The sequence below is a fragment of the Triticum dicoccoides genome, chromosome 4B (assembly GCF_002162155.2).
Source record: "Triticum dicoccoides isolate Atlit2015 ecotype Zavitan chromosome 4B, WEW_v2.0, whole genome shotgun sequence".
Lineage (NCBI taxonomy): Eukaryota > Viridiplantae > Streptophyta > Magnoliopsida > Poales > Poaceae > Triticum > Triticum dicoccoides.
This window is the reverse complement of record NC_041387.1, coordinates 393,432,487-393,449,748: the sequence shown is the minus strand read 5'-3', so window position 1 is coordinate 393,449,748 and position 17,262 is coordinate 393,432,487. Positions and strand designations below refer to the sequence as shown.

The following is a 17,262-nucleotide window of genomic DNA, read 5'->3' as shown; positions in this document are numbered from 1 at the left end:
GGTGCGCCGCCCCGGCCACCTCCCGGGGAGGCAGCGCAGGGGCGGGAACGGGAGGGGAGAAGAGGGGCGGGGATGGCCGGGGCGCGCGAGCCGGCGGCCTGGCGGCGGCGGGAGGGGGCTAGGGCGCCGGCGGCAGCGGCGGCGGAACCCTAGCGGGAGGGAGCGGGTCGCGGGAAGAGAGGTAAGTTCGTAGGAAGTGCATGCCCCCGTTTTCGGGGGGCTTCTACTGAGTCAGTTTCATACTGCAAAAACAGTTTACAAGGAATCATAAATTGATTTTATAGTATCGAGATATAAGGGATCTGCTAGACAGGTAAAAACATATTGCTGTTCCCCATGTCTATTTGTGCACCCAACAAACGCAATGCTTCTACGTTAGCTCTTGGAAATCAGTATCATCAGTTTCAGAATCTTCATAAAATAAATCAGTCCCTGAATATGTACAGTTAACTCCTGTACGATTCTTTTCATATAAATTAACAAAAAAAAATGCAGGCGGATGCACAGCATGGCTACAAGAAATCTATCCTTTGGATAGTTGACAGGGTAGCAAGCAACAAGAAGCATGCTCACTGCCGAAAGAATTGCTTTATATACACACAACAAAAAGAAGGAAAAGGTGTAATTTCTTCAGAAAGAGAAAGGTGTAACTCTAGCCTACGCGAATGAACAAAGATCCCCTACTCCTAAGCTCGAGTGGATGTACTCATCTGGACTTCTGGATGATTAGCATCACGAGAATCTCGCGACTTCTCCATCTCTCTCGCAATCTGGATGTCATTGGGCATGAAATGTTCCCTGATGGCCTTTGCAGCAAAATGAGGGATCATTCCAACCACAATCACCGCAAGAAGCAATGCCCAGAACAATGCAGTTCCCATCACCTCATAGATTGCCCTGTGGTTCAGTTAGAGAATCAGAAATCATGTAGGTTTCCTTTTTTCCAATAGGCGAGCAAATAATAAGGATCAATAAGGATGAGTATGTACCAGAAACCGGGCAAGGTGGGTATGGAGTCTATGATGATGACGCAAATCCATGTCGCCACAATACTGCCCCATATTGCTGCATGAGTGATCCAAGTCCATCTGATGACATCCATGGCAAGGTGAATGTTGACAAGAATGACAACACACAGTGTCCACAGGTCTCCGAGGCTGGCGCTGTCGATTGCGCTGTTTTTGTATGCGAGGTAAGGGATGAAGAAAACTGCGACGCTCTGCCAAACAGAGTCCACCATGATGAAAATGAATAGTCTTAGGTTGTAACTCTCCTCGCGCTGCCCCGCACCGTAGAGTTGGGGGTATTTCAGCAATGTCCTTCGGCTCAGATCCTTGTCGAGAATGGCGACAATGACAGTCGGCGCAGAGGTATAGACCACAGAGTATAACACACTGCTCCACTCATTTATTGCTGTTGACAGGGTATAACCAGTGTAAAGTACATACCTGCAATGGTTATCGTGGTTTAGGTATATTTCTAGGTGCAGAATGAACGAACCTGGTAATAAAGGGAATGCACTTACCAGAAAAGCACAAAGACAAAAGTAGCATTTCTGTAAAAGTTGTATAGGATCATGTAGCTCATCCTCTGGTAGTTCCAGTGGCCATGAACTAACAATAGAGGGACCAAAAATCTAAATTGCCCCATGGCAAAATCTGAGGCCATCACAGCTTGCCTTCCTTCTTGACCACTGATGCCAATGCCAACATCGGCCATTTGAATCATGGATACATCATTTGCACCTGAAAAATAATACTTCTTCAGATTATAATAACAAAAAACAAATAACTCGGAGCAAAAGATGAAAGTGTTGAACTAGTTTGAAAGAAAAAAAATGTACCATCTCCAATAGCAAGAGTCATGTCACTTGTTCGCTTCTTTATTAAATCAACAATCCCAGCCTTCTGTAGAGGAGCCACTCGACAACATAGAACAACATCGCATGCTATCGCGACTTCAAAAAGCTGCAGAATTGACATTTCATGGGTTATTTATAAGAAAATGACTGTTTTTTCCTTTTGCGGGAAAATCACTGCTTATAGAGATGCTAGTATGATTGCATACCTTCTCCTCACGGTCTGTGTCAAAAATGTAGACGAGACTGTTTCCGTCAATGATCAAAGCGAGGGGAACTCTAGATTGGGAGTCTGTAGACAGTGACCGAAGTTTGTTAACCATGGAGATCGCATCATCCAGACTTTTTCTGCACGACTCTCTTGAATTACTATTGATTACAATCTGTGTCATGTCCCTTGTCAAAAGCTTGCAGGAATAGCCAATGGAGATGGCAGTTTCTTGTTTGTCACCTGTCAGAACCCAAACCTTAATCCCTGCTTCCCTTAGTTTTTCAATTGCTTCAGGCACTCCATCTTGCAGCTTGTCTTCGACACCGGAGGCTCCTAAGAGGCGCATGTTCCTTTCAATGTTGGCGGCCACACTGCGTAGAAGATTGCCTCTGCCTAATAAGGCAGTACTAGCCTTCTCGTAAGCCATTTGCCACTCCTGAAACTCTGACTGACTAAGTTCCCGGACACCGATGACGAGTGTTCGCAGGCCGACTGACGAATATGAATGGAGATGTTTCTCAGTTGCCTGGACAACATCTGGATTCAGTGTTTTGTCGATGATTCCAAACATGGAACTATCTGCACCTTTTACAAACAGCTTGATAGTCTTGTCCGGGCAGCCAATTATAACTGACATCCTCTTGCGGTCGCTGTCAAACTCATGAAGACCAAGGACGTCAAACCTGCACAATAAGTCGGGTAAAGGCGATTAAATGTTTTGTGAAAGTTATTAGTAATGGCCAGATGCACAAAGGACTGAAGCAAAACGAAGCATATGTTGCACATTCTGAATGTACCGAAAAACTAAGGAAATCAACTCAACCTATTGCAGTCATCAACCAATGTTAGTTTAGGTGAAGCAAATATCTGAAGTTCTGCGGTTGCCTTGCTACTACCACATGCCGTGCAGGCCCAGAAAAAGAGATGCAAGCAACGGCCACAAACCAACGAAACCTCCCCAACTAGTACGCACTAGAAGACACAAACTAAGGGCAAACTGTATAGTATCATGAAATGAAAGCAAAATTCCCATGGTCAATTTGTCCTTATTCCCAATGCAAATCTATCATCAATGATGTATACCTCTGCTTCTGACCAAGGACGTCAATGACAATGTGTCCGGAGCTTCGCTCAACCAGGACAAAGCCATACGCCGCGGCGGCAGAAACCAACGCCTGCTCGTCCGGCGACTCGCCTTGGTAGTCAATCACCTTCTTCTTTGGGTCAGGGCCATCAATGATCAGAGGAACAATGGTGTTGCACGTTGCCAGGGCAAGAAAGAACTCTCCGGCGTTCATCCCTTGCTCTGTAGCACCCCCGTTCCTCACCAGCTCCATCACCTCTCTGTCGACCTTCACCGGCATCTTTGGCGCCCAAGCCGGCTCACCCTCTGCCATGAATCAAAGGCCATCAAACCCCAGCCCAGACACCTCCACTCGATAGAATTTACTGAGAATGAGAGAGAAGCTAGCCCTACCGACAGGTCGCTGCCGTGCGACGTCGCTGTAATCGACGCCGTCGATGCTTGCGCACCGGAACTCCATCTTGTTCTGCGTCAGCGTGCCGGTCTTATCGGAGAAGACGCACTTGACCTGCCCCAGGTCCTCGTTGATGTTGAGAGCCCTGCACTGGAACCTCGAGTCGGACGACACGTCGTACAGCTTGGCGTCCCGGATCATGAAGTACGCCTGCCCAAGCCTCACCAGCTCCATGGAGATGTAGAGCGAGATGGGTATCATGATCTGGAACACGATGACCGCCATGAGGAAGTTAAACACGATCTGCGCCGCGATGCCGTAGTAGTTGTAGTTCTCATTGCCCTCCTTGCCGACCTTGAGGTAGTCCTTCTTATGGAAGAACTGCGCGAGCTCCAGGTCGGTCTGGTGGGTGCGCAGCCACACGCCCGAGAGCGTGGCCACGACCGAGCAGAGCACGATGAGGATGCCGGAGAGGAAGAGCGTCTCGCGGTTCATGTGCGTCTCCAGGCGGCTGCGCTTGGTCGGCGTGCCCGCGTTGTTCAGCATCGCCTTGGTCTCCCGCCCCGCGTAGACCACTACGCCCACGGCCCAGGACGTGTTCTTGAGGTCGCAGCCGCGCAGCACGATGTTGGACGGGCCCAGCGGTATCCGGTGGCCCTCCCCCTGGAGCTCCAGGTTGGCCTGGAAGCCGTAGATGTTGCGGTTCGGGCGCTCGCACCTGACGACGGCGCCGGCGAGATGCTCGAGCGGCGTCGTCAGCGTCTCTTGCTTAGCATAACGAGTCTTTAGGTTGGACTCGCCGTCAAGGTTGAGCGTCTGCACGTAGGCGACGCCGGTGGTGTCGCTGGTGGCGAGGAGGACCATGTCCGCCGGGGGCGACTCGTTGGCACCGACCCGCACGACGTCGCCGACGCGGACGTGCTTCCACTCGATGGGGACGAATTGGGCGCCTACGCCGGGAGACAGGACAGCGGCGATGCGGTTATTCTCGGCGCGGTCGGAGCGGTGGCGACGCCAGTCCTCGTACGCGTCCTTGACGGCGGTGACGGCGAGGACGAAGGCGAGCGGCATGACGGAGGCGCCGCGGCCGAAGACCGCGAGCTGGGGGAGCTGGTTGAGCACGGCGATGACGAGGAAATAGACGTAGGCGAGGCGGTGGAACTGCTCGAACAGGTTCCGCGGCAGGAAGGTGAGCGGCGAGTACTTGGCGGTGCGCACGGCGTTCCCGGCGAACTGGAGGCGCTCGTTGGTGCGCTCCGCGTCGCCCACATGCACCACCCGCGCGTCGTCGTCGCCCAGCTCCTTGTGCGACATGGACATGGACGACATGTGCCGCGACGATCCATGGTCCTCGGCCATGGCGTGCGCTGTCGCTGACCGGCCGGACCAGCCGCGTCAGTGGGAGAACCTCGAATCCCCGCCCATGGCGATCCCAAAGTTCCGATTTTGACCGGGGCACAAGCTGGGTTTGGGTTCAAGAAACAAACAGGGGAGCAAAGGAAGGAAGCGCAGGAGAGCAGAGCAGAGCAGTGGTTGGGTTGAAGTGGATGCGTGGGAGTAACTATGGCGAGTGTTGCATTAAAGATGGGCTGCTGCTGCAGAGGAATTTTTATTTCAGGGGGGGAGACGGAGACGAAGCAAGCAGAGAGAAGATACGCGATCTTGCTGAGGGCTTGAAATGGCGCTTAAAATCTGGGAGAGGGGAGTTGGTGAGGACAAAAGCACCGTTTGGATGAGCGAGCGAGGGAGGGAGAGACCTTGTTGTAGGCTTTGGGTTTTGGGGCTGCTCCTCTCATGTCTCATGACTCAACCCTCCTCTAATAGTCTAGCAATAAAAGTCTAACAAGTAATCGGATTAGTCAAGTCATCAGAGGCAAGTAGAAATTTGATTAGGATTTCATTTTGAGAAGACAGAAGACAAGGGAATGAATCCAACTAAGTGAGCTGTTAATTTTGTTTATAGGCGGCTTAATATAACTTAATTAATGTAATAGTATATGGTTTAATTAGTGTAGAAACAAAGCTGTCATACGAAGACAGACTCGGAGTAGCGCAGCCGGTAGCTTAGCTGGTCAAGAAATGGTGGATAGAAACGGCTCCGAAAGTGGGGAGACGGCGACGGCGACTCGCTAAACAAGCTTGTCATTTTCGTCGGGTTGGTACTTTGGGGTGCCGGCTCTACTTTCTTTCTTTCTGGCGGAGATGGCAAAGCTTCCACACACGCCAAATGGATTGCAGATGGGTCGATCATCGTCTCATCGATGATGCTTCTTCATTTCTTCGGTCATCGAGGGTGTGCCGGCGACCGATGGGTCCCTCCCAATACTACAAACAAACAGTTTGCAACCAGTTTCTAATTCTCCGTATTTTGGGCGAGATTTAATTGTACTCCCGTATATTAAGCCCACATAAATCAAGGGCTAAAGAAAAGTCATTTCATTTGCATTACTTGGACGGCAATCACGAAATACCATCTCTGACTTGATGACTTTTCGCTACGCCAAGACTGCTGCTTTATTTTCTGCGTTTCGTTTCGAATCAAGTCAACGTTCGCAATGGAGTACGTCAGATGAACAAGTGCCTTCATAAATAACCTAATTGTTGGACGCAAACATATTTTAGCTCGGAAGAATCTTGACAGAGGATAGCTCCGCTCTGCTCCATGGAGGCCATAAATCTTGGCAAAGCCGCCTTTCAACCTCCGCGCAATATGTACACTATACTACAGAGTTGACATCAAACCCTCGACTGGAAAAGTCCCCGTAAACCACGGCCATGTGCTTTGGTAAACATGGCGACGAGTCATCGGACGGACGGACTCTGTAAGGAATTCTAGAAACCCATGCGTGACGATAGCGCATGCGCCATCGTCCAATCCAGTGACCAAACCCACAAGCTACGTTGCACTAAATTACGCTGCTCCTGCACAGGTCTCGGCTCTACGCGCATGTTCCTATTCGTCTCCAAGCTTTTAAATTCAGCGTGGCAATTTGCAGATGTTGGGATGTATCTATCCACCAGAGCGAGGCACAGGGGGATTAAGAGCATCTACAGCCGGACTCGACAAATCCGGTCGCCCTTGAACGCGTCTAGGTGCGTCTGCGGGTACTGACCGGGCACTCATTAAGTCACTTCGTCCACATCCGTGCATCACACAACCTCTATATTCATACTAAATTATGCAACGTTGATCATACTACGTAGATTAGTTGACTGGACATAGAATCAGATATAGGATAGCACAATAATTCTCCAAAAAATCACGAACGGTTGTTCATAAGTCCACCAAAGTTCACATAAACGACGGACAACTTATACTACATCTAAAACTTAAAATGAAATGGAACTTCACCGCTTCCGGGTCGGCCAATTCCCCTTCTGGTCGCCGGCGTAGCTGTAGCCGCCGGTGGCTAGTGGAGGATCATCAGATTCGTTGGACAAGGAGCCGTCGTCATCGGACGAGGAGGAGGAGGAGGAGACGATGACGAGGCCCTTGAGGCGCTGGATGGCCCGGTCCTGCTGGCGCCTGAGCTTGGCCAGCCGAGCCGCCTCCATCGCCTTCTCCTTCGCCTCCCGCTTGGACTGCTCGATGGCAAGCCGAAGAGCCTTCGCATTCTTCCAGCGGAGCCGCCGAGCGTCTATCTCCGCCGTCGTAAGCGACCGGCCGTAGACCCACGCGAGGAGCGACGCATCCTCGTCGGGCTCCGCCGGTACCCCTCGGCGGCAGCGGACAGAGCTCTCCGCGGCGCCCCACTTCCTTGCCCGCTGGCTCTCGCGGCGGGCGGTGCGCGCATCCTACTCCGGCGTGCGCGTCCAGGACGACATGGCAGGCACAAGCACCTACCGCTGCCCACGAAGGGGAGCAGCAGCCGGCGGGGCCAGGGGACGGCATAGGGGAGGCGCGAATTGCACAGGCCGCCTGTCAGAGCTGCCCCTGGGCCGGGAGGGGCCAGTGCCCGCGGCCGAGATGCGCCGGCGGGGAAGTTGCAGCTGCGGCGAGGATGCAGATCCGGAGCTGCCCCCAGTCTCCACCTTGGCCCGCTCCAAGGCGATGCAAAGGGTAAGCTCATACTTCGGATCCAGCTCGTTGTCGGAGCTCGACATTGCGTCTGATTCGATTAGAATCGGTGCAGGGAGAGGAGAGGACGGAGCAAGAGAGGGGAATAAGCGAGCTAGTGTTTCGGAGCGATGAGCCCGATAGGGTTTTTTTTGTGGAACATTCGTGGGGTCGATGGTGGGCCAGGCTTGTCAGGCGTACGCGCCCGAGCATGCCCGGGCTGCCTCATATTCGTCCTATATTTGGGATGGATATGAGGGATGCGGGTCAGCCCGGGCGTTTAAGACCCGTTTGAGAGCTCTGATTAGGTCGGTACTTTGTGATTGGTCAGTGATCGGAGGGTCAGCTCGGGCGTATAAGACGGATATAGGGCGTCCGACCGTGGATGCTCTAATAATTGGTGAAACATTTTAGGCCTTCTCATGAAAGCATGAAGTTTCTCAGCTACTCCCTCCGTCTCATAATTTAAGACGTTTTTTGGCATTAGTGTAATGTCAAAAAATTATGTTATATAAGGAGTAGTAAAAAATTATGTCGCAGTTCATGGATGGATTGATGGATGACCGACGATGTATGAAGTGACCGCGCCATATCGCTCGCACAGTGGATTTGACTAGGAGAAGAAAAAGAACGAGTATTTTGTTCTTGGGTGTGATCTGTCCTTGGAAAGTAGAGTAGGCAGAGTACTGGTTCGTAGGAGGTCGCAGGAGAGGACAAAGTTGCTCTTTCCTTTTCCTTTGTATTTCCCCCACTTTTATGCCGAACCTGACTGGATCAATTCTTGTATATCTCTTCCAGATAATCCAGAAATTTCAAGTAGGAGTACTTTGAGGGTGCATGCCTTTGACTACCAAGGAATTTCACTCTTCACAAGTATTTTGAGGGTGCATGCCTTTGACCAAACGAGTTTTGGCACAGTAATCGTTTTATGCGTGCTCTCATCTGAGACGAGTTTTCTTGTGTGCCAAGATGAGACACTGACCGAAAAGAGGTTTATGGAATATTTTCCCGTGTTTAGTTGTCCAAAGTTGACCATTTGAGCGAATCAACCTGTGGTTGAGATGGTTAGGTGGACAGTGGTGTCCCCAACCCATCAGGGTTCAAATCCTGGTGCTCGCATTATTTCTGGATTTATTTTAGGATTTTCGGCGATGTGCTTTCAGTGGGAGGAGACGTTTCCGTCGACGACGAGGCGCCTACGGTGGCTTCGTAAATCTCAAGATGATATGCCGGCTCAGTCTTTCGGAGGTGCTCATAGGGGTAGGTGTGCGTGTGTGCGTTCATAGGGATGAGTGTATGCGCGTGTATATGAGCGCTTGTGTCTGTACTGATGTCAAAAAAAAACCAGCCACATGAACGGGATACGGATCCATTGGTATCGTGTAGGCTCCATCCCAGATTAGTTAGATCGAGTCAACTCCGTTAAACAACGCCATGGCTGGGCTGCCGGACTAACGAACGATCCAATTAGAGTAGCCCATTTACATTGACATTTCTGTCTATATATTATAATATAAAGAAACGATACATAGACAAACTACTACCGGTTTATTAGACATCATCGTATTTTGGACTGAAAACCGAGACGAAGGTATTAATAAAAGTATATTCTCGTGCAAAAGTTCATCTCTACATGAGTTAGAAAAACATTCCACACATATGAAGAATATAGGAGCGGACTCTCGTGCAAAAGTCTGTCTCATGCCATGCGCAAACATGAGTTAGAAGGTTCATTGATAATCAAATATGGAGCAGACTCGCACGGTTCCACTAGAATCCCATTTTCTATCCCATCCATAACCATGGGCGCGGAAAAAGCTCCCACAGCAGCGGTAAATTCATGGCACGGAGACCCTTTTGACGCACTACTTGAGCAGAGGAGAGGGGGAGGGGAAATGGTGGAACCGTGCTAGTCATGCGAGGCGTCGCGATCTGTCATACCTCGCCGTGCACGGGCGGTTAGGCTCACTGGCGGAGCTTAGGCAAGGCCAAATGGACCATGGCCCGCCTAGCTCTGCAGCTTTTTCTCACAATATAGCTAGCCCATGGGTTGTAGAATGCCATCTAGTAGTAATTCCTTGCAGCCTGGCCCATTCAGCCCGCCCAGCTTTTTTTGGCAAGCTCCGCCACTGGTTAGGCTGGTCTTAGTGGGGAGTAACTTAGAGTAGTAACATGCATATCTTATAGTGGGAAGTGTCATATGTGTAGTAATATACTCCCTCCGGTCCTTTTTACTCTGCACATTGGTTTTGCCGAAAGTCAAACTTTGCTAAGTTTGACCAAATTTATATTAAAAATTATTAACATCTATAATATCTAATAAATATAATATGAAAATATATTACAAGATGAATCTAAAGATATTGGTGTTGTTATGTGAATGTTTATAATTTTTTATATAAACTTGATCAAAGTTGAATGGGATTGACTCCGGACAAACCTAATATGCAGAGTAAAAAGGACCAGAGGGAGTACACATGTTCATTTATTATCTTATAGACTCATTTTGCATTGGAAAGCGTTATGTGAGGTAATATATTAGGTTACTTTATTTGCCTCTCTCCTCATTAACTACTTGTCACATCAACATTTTTACTTATGTGGCATCTATGTTACTATCTCTGTTACTCTCACTATGACCAGCCTTAGGCTAGGCCAGGGTAGGGTCATGAAGATGGCTCGCATGCGATGGGGCCCGACATGTGGCACCCGGCGGGTTGGCCGCTCACGTCCACGTCCGCGCAGGCCGCTGCGCAGGTGGGCCGACCAAACTAGGCGCCGCCCAGGGACGATAGAAGTCTAGTTTGGAAGCCTCGTAGCCTCTTTGGGCCAGGTACGGGCCCACGTGCCTTGGGCAGCACGGGACGAGTGCCGCCGCGCACGACCCAATTCGTGACCCCTGGGGCTATGACCGTGATGGATTGACTTGTTTCACTAGACCTTCAACTCAACAATAATGTTCCGATCACCGGAGAAGGGTAAAAACCCCTCAAAAGAAAAACAAAAAAAACAAAAGAAGGGTAAAAGTGAGCAACATCCTTGTGCATAATTTTGACCTTCTAGGGGCTGTGGGACCATCCTGCAAGCGGCATGGGAAGGTCCAAGTCCAACACAGCACGGAACACATGTGAAATGCCACACGAGTCCGGCATGTTTTGTGCGGTTGGGCCCACACCTAGTATGGACTGAGAAAGAGGAGTTTCTCTCCACTTAATTCTTCTTCCCTCCATTAATTGACACGTACGTACACGTCCATGTCTCTCGGCTTCTAGACGGGGTTGCATTTGCACTCATCATATTCCCGTACCCAATCGGGAATCGATTGTTGCAAGTTCGCCTGTCCTACTGCGAGACCTGTCACATCCATCGATCGCATAATTTTCCTCGCCGGAATAGTGTAGCCTGCAGCTCTGATTGCCCCCTACGTGTGGTACATGCAAATAGCTTCCTACGTCAAAACCTCGTCCTCGTGGCATGGTGCCGTGGCACATGGATCATTTGCTACAAGACTGTGAAAGAAAGAAAATTCGACTTCATGTCGTGGATCCCGGACCATCGGCCCCACTTTACGTAAATTGGTCACAACTCTAATTCTACGCCACGCCTTTGATTGGAAACGCGGATGGATATTCATCTGGGAAAGTTCTTATATCGCTTTCATGGTTGCCTCTAGATACGAGCATCGCTTGGTCAGAGGCTACAAGGTCTCGGCTTTGAATATTCTGTTTGCCATGTAGGCTTTGGGAAACTAGGATTTACATGTGGCTGCTGATCATCTGGAAGAAGTTGTTGGTCTTGGATGGCCAAATAACGAAGCCGGTGGTCCAATCATGCCTGCAAAATGGTTCAGACCAAGATCCCTGACGGCAACTATTATGTCATAGCAAATTCAACTTACTCCCTATTAAGAAGCGTGATGCACTCTGGCAGAAGTGTGATGCACAAGAAGGAGGAGGAGGAAGAAGAAGAGATCTACATGCGGGCGACCCAAACCAGCCTCATACGTTCGGGATGCCCGCCCGGTCATGAAAAATTGATCCAGACGGGCGCCTTAAATGGTTTTAGACGTCCGGGCTGACCGGTACCCCACATATCCAGCCCAAATATGGAGTTTGGATGCCCGCCATGTCGGACTGACGGCGGGGTCCCACGCGGAATCGCCTGGAAATCCGGCAGTCCAAAGCTTGTCTGGTCTATCGGACCGATGTCGCCGCGTGGCGCCGCGTTGTGCTTAGCCCGGCTATTTAAGTCCACCGTCGGCACCGAAATCCTACCATCCATATTTTCCTCCGCCTGTCCGCCGCCGCCACCACTTTCCACTCCCCGTCCGCCTAGTAGCCATGCCCCCATGCCGCCGGGTGAGGAGCCACCCATTTCTAATGCGGGAGCGCCGGCTGGAGCTCCTTGAGCAGATCCGGGCAAGGTGTGAAGCCCGGATCACCGTGGGGCAACCTCCGGATGCAGTGGATCCGGAGGAGGAGGACGACGACGACAAAAAGGAGGAGGTTGAGGAGGAGGAGGATGAGCCGGAGGAGGAGTTGGAGGAGGAGGACGACGAAAAAGAGGAGGAGGTTGAGGAGGAGGAGGAGGAGGAGCCGGAGGAGGACGACAACGACGAAGAGGAGGGGGATGAGGATGAGCCGGAGGAGAAGGATGTGGGGGACGCTAGCGACGCGGATCTGTAGGCGGAGCAGCAGGCCATCCTCGATTCTCTCCACTCAGATTCGGTTGCGGAGGCCATACGCCATTGCCGGCAGGAGATGGAGGCCGCGGAGATGCTCGCCTACATGGATGAGGTCGAGCAGGAGGAGGATGAGCCAGAGCCCTCCTACGCGTCCGTTCAGTCGGCGCCCGGCACCGAAATCGTGGACATCTCCAATGACGAAGATTAGTTAGGGTAATATGTAGGATTTTCTTTTGCATGCTTTGTATGGATCTAGGGGTTGAAATATGGGAGACCCGGATGCAGAGTCTATTTTAAGGTGTGACCCGTCACAGTCCGTGGACGTGCTCGGTCGCGTTGGACCGGATTTACAAAGTCCGGATGTAGATGCTTTGACGGGTCAAAATAAACGGAGTTGACTTCCTTGCCACATCAGCTCTGATGGATGGGTCCTGCCTGTCATAAACGTATTTAAATCGTCCAAACCGATCACTATTTGAAAGTGGTAGTTTTTAGCAAAAAATAGCTTTATCTATTTGATTTTTGTTACCGATTTGAAAGTGGTAGTTCTGTGGGATTGAAACCTAAAATGTGGTATTTCTTTTGTTAAATACTCAATATACTCTGGATTGAAGGCTTGAGCAGGCTAGGATTAAAGACCCACTACAGATCTGCCATCATATTTTTTTACCATGGAAAATCAACATTTTTAATGACAAATGGTGTTATTTGAGAATGGCAAGTTTATTTGGCGAGCATGACAAAACCATCTCAGTTCAATTATATTGTCAGAAAATTATTGTGCTTGCAAAATAAATTTATCATCGTCATGTTAATATAAATTGTCGTGAAAAATATCAGATTTGACATGCCTAAAAATCCAACATCAGATTCTTAATGTTTCCAAAGGAAAATAGCACCTGGTACTTTCCTCCCCCAAAAAAGTACCGGGTCCTACGAGCAGCCACACCTGCCCCTGTGGCTTGCACGGAAGCGGAGCAGTTGACAGTTTCGCTTTCTGCGCCCAGATGGTCGGAGCGATGTACGGGTATCACATTAGCCGCCGGACCCAGGATTTCGTGACACCAACTGAACGCTTTAGTTTTCCCCTTGTCTCACTACTCCTATATGACGTCTCCCTATGGAAATGTCAATGTTGATCGCATCACAACCTCGCATATTTATCGTTATGGAAACAAACAAACAAACAAACAGAAATTTCACCCACAAACAATGCAGTCAAATCCTAACAGAAAACAAATCAATTTCACCAACGTCAAACGGCGGAATTGCTATGCGAAGCAAATATTTTTGCACTAAACGGGCGGGGTGGTGAGCTCGTACCTTTGCCTGGCGCCGAACACGTCGACGACGATGTGGCCGGAGGTGCGCTCGACGAGCTTGTGCCCGTACGCCGCGGCGGCGTACACCAGCGCCTGCTCGTCGGGGGACTCTCCCTGGTACTCCACCAGCTTCGCCGCCGGGTTCACCGTGTCCTCGACGATGGGCACGATGGTGTTGCAGGTTGCCAGCGCCAGGAACAGGTCGCGGGCGCGGCTGGCTTTGGTGCCTGTCCCGTCCTTGAGCAGCGCCGTCAGCTTCGGGTTCGTCTTCACCGCCGTCTTGGGTCTCAGAACCACGCCGTCCGCTGCACCCAAACAGAATGTCCCGCGAAACATGGACCAGATCAGATTCGTCTCTCCTCCTGATTGGGTGTTGAATTTTACTATAGTACTACTTACTATAGAAAAATAACTGGGTTGTCAAACGAAGGTGTGCTGTGACTAGTTAGCTGTGACATTAGTGTGTCGTGTCGGGCTCTCATCCCATGAAAATGGATGCATGGTGACGATTCATCGTTATCGATACACCCAGTCTCAAATTGGAATCCGAAAGAATGTTTGTTGTTGACGTCCGGTAATTCTATGCTTATTGGGCCAGATGGCGGTCAACCCTGATCACTGACTCGAGGTTGTATATCATTCGCTAGAAGAGTCAAATGTTCTGCAACACAAGCTACAGGATTTCCAGGTCCCGGTAGCTTAAATGCTCGCTTTTGCCTTTTGGGCTTAAAAAGGGGAGGAAAGTTCATTCAAAAGTTTGACTCGATCAGTGGCATAACAAATCAGTTATGAACAGTACCATTGCACGTACTTGTCATGTAACCATCAAAAGATGTTCTTTCTTTTCACCGGTCATCTAACTATCGAAATGTGTCAGTGTATGTATCTTGCGTGTTGCACAACTCGCGTGCTCATTTCTGGTTCGGCGTGTGGATGCAGAAACTTCAAATTCTGCATACGTGTACCCGAAATAACCATGGCGATCATCCTAGCACGCAACACACTGGCCTAGTAGTACGTAGTACTAGTTTTCTTACGGTCAGATAATGCCAACGCCGCCGCTCAAAATGGGTGATTAGTCAACCAAGCTTACCGCTGGTGAAAATTTCAACCAAAGCTAACATTTGCTTACCTTGCACGGCATGTCCGTCCTCCTCGCCGCCGTCGGTCTCGCTGAAGTCGCGGCCTTGCACGCTGGCGCACCGGAACTCCATGCGATTCTGCGTGAGCGTGCCGGTCTTGTCGGAGAAGACGTACTTGATCTGCCCGAGGTCCTCGTTGATGTTGAGCGCCCGGCATTGGAACCGGGCCTGGCTCTTGTTGTCCAACATGTGATTGTCCTGCACCATGAAGTATGCCTGCCCCACCCTGATGAGCTCCATGGATATGATGAGCGCGATGGGGATCATCACCTGGAACTGTATCACCGCCGACATGAACGTGAACACCACCTGCGCGCCCGTGCCGTACCAGTTGTACCTCCCGTGGTGGTGCTCAGCAGCCCCAGAGTAGTCGTATTTGTGGAAAAAGGGGATGATGGCGAGCTGGTCGACATGGTCACCCATCCAGATGCCGGTGAGGAGAGACAAGACCGAGCAGAGGACGACCAGAGCCACGGCCAGCGCGATGATTTCGCGGTTCATGTGCGTCTCGAGGCGGCTGCGCTTGGATGGCGCACCCGAGCTGTTGAGCACGACCTTGGTGTCCCGGCCGGTGTACACTGCCACGCCGATGGCCCAGGCCGTATTCTTGAGCTCGCAGCCACGGAGCATGACGTTGGAGGTGCCGAGGGAGATGGCGCGGCGGCCGTTGAGGTCCACGGTGGCGAGGAAGCCATAAATGTTGCGGTTGGGTTTCTCGCACTTGATGAGACCGGCGAGCGCCTCCGGCGGCGTGGACATGGTTTCCTGCTTGGCGTACCGCGTCTTGAGGTTGGACTCGCCGTCGAGGTTGATGGTCTGGATGTAGGCCACGCCGGTGGGGTCGCTCGTGGACACAAGCACCATGTCGCACGGCAGCGTCTCGTTAGCCACGAGACGCACCACGTCGCCGACCTGAATGTCCTTCCACCGCTTCGGCCGGAACACGCCGTCCGCGAGCACAGACGCCGTGCGGTTGTTCTCGTTTTTGTCTGACCGGTGCCGCCGCCAGTCCTCGTACGCGTCCTTCACTGCCGTGACGCCGAGCACGAAGGCCAGCGGCAGAACGCCCGCTTCTTTGGACAGCACGAGGAGTTGCGGCACGAAGTTGAGCACCGCCAGGATGAGGAAGTAGATGTAGGCCACCCTGTGGAACTGCTCGTAGAGGTTGCGCGGGATGAAGGTGAGGAGGGAGTACTTGGAGGTGTGGATGGAGTTGTCCGGGAACATGGCCGGCGGCGCGTTGGTGCACGGCGCGTCGTTGATGTAGACGAACCGTGCGTCCTCGTCGCGGAGGTCCCGCTGCGAGCCGGCACGGTCGGAGGCGGATCGCCTGGTGGACGACCGCGAGACGCTGGACGGCCTCGACCGGGCGGTCCGGAAGCTGTCGAAGGACGGCGAGGTGGATTCCGGCTTGGAGGGCGACCGGAAGTCGGCCGCGAAGGTGACGGACGACGTGTCTGCCGCCGACCGCAGCGAGCGCGATATGGACGGCGAGTGCTTCAGTATCGGCGACGGCACCGGGTCCGGCAGCCTGGCGGGCGGGTCCATATCTGCTCCGGTCGCTTGCGGCGGCCGTTGCGATGGATGTGGTGGCGGCAATTGCCCTTCTGGCCGCATGCTTCCGTACGGACGTGGAAGAGTACGTAGGAGTACTAACTAAAGCACGCAGCTGCTAGGCGCGCAACTAGTATGATAAGATTGGATTTAGCCAAGCGAGGAACAAGAAGGGATGAGTACTTGATTTGTCTGCACTGGAGTTAACGAGATCGGCCAGAGGTTTTGGAGGGACCGCTTGGTCGTTTGCGCGAGACAGGCGGGGAGTTCGAAGGAGGTGAGGTCTGCGGCTGTGTTATCAATTCGCGGGGAAGGAGAGGAGAAGCTTTGCTGCGAGTGCGACGGCCAGAGGGAGTGACTGTCTTCCAGATGGAAAATGGTCAGGGACGGCAGAATACTCCCACTCTTCCAGAAATGACATGGAAAATAGTAGTCAGGGACGGCGGGTGCTCAAATTGGACCGGAAGGCGTCAGGCGCTGATGCGCATGGACCGAGTCCAGGGTCCCGGCTTTTGCTACCTTCTTTGTTAGTTTTTTTTAGAGTAACTTAATTAGTGTCATGCATATCACACTAGTCTATATTATTACCTTTACATAGTGTAATGCAAAGTGTCTTAAAAGTATTTATTAGCTTGTAGGCTCAATTTTTATTGGGGAGCGCTATGTGATGGTAACATCCAAAACTAAGACTTGCAGGAGAACCTGGGCTCTCTCAGAGCTTAGAGCATTTCGGCCGAGGGTACGAGTGGTATTTCGCGTGATCCATTGTGACTTGCCTTACACCAATTCGCTGCTCCATCCCCAATGGGAGATGCTAGGGTTTGGTATCTCTTCTCTCATTCTTCTCTCTCTTACTCCCGTGAATCTCTATCTAGCGCCGCCGCCATCGGCATCGACCGCAGCCACCCGCTAGCATCCGTTCCAATCTCGCCCCCCCCCCCACCGCTCCTCCTTCT

The 17,262-nt window shown here is 51.5% G+C and overlaps 1 protein-coding gene across 2 annotated transcripts; it reads right to left on the bottom strand.

The window, feature by feature from the left end:
• Positions 1–328: 328 nt before the first annotated feature.
• On the bottom strand, positions 329–16,521 carry LOC119296282 (phospholipid-transporting ATPase 1-like). Of its 2 annotated transcripts, none has more exons than XM_037574680.1 (7): positions 14,743–16,521; positions 13,612–13,915; positions 2,068–2,752; positions 1,844–1,967; positions 1,526–1,745; positions 990–1,448; positions 329–897 (listed from the first exon to the last, which is right to left on the bottom strand). In XM_037574680.1, the coding sequence occupies exons 1-7, from the start codon at positions 16,367–16,369 to the stop codon at positions 687–689; spliced, it is 3,630 nt and encodes a 1,209-aa protein (XP_037430577.1). In that variant the 5' UTR covers positions 16,370–16,521; the 3' UTR covers positions 329–686. The 2 variants fall into 2 exon arrangements, with proteins under 2 accessions (XP_037430577.1, XP_037430578.1); XM_037574681.1 differs by lacking the exons at positions 13,612–13,915; positions 14,743–16,521 and adding exons at positions 3,153–3,459; positions 3,547–5,369.
• Between the last annotated feature and the right edge of the window lie 741 nt (positions 16,522–17,262).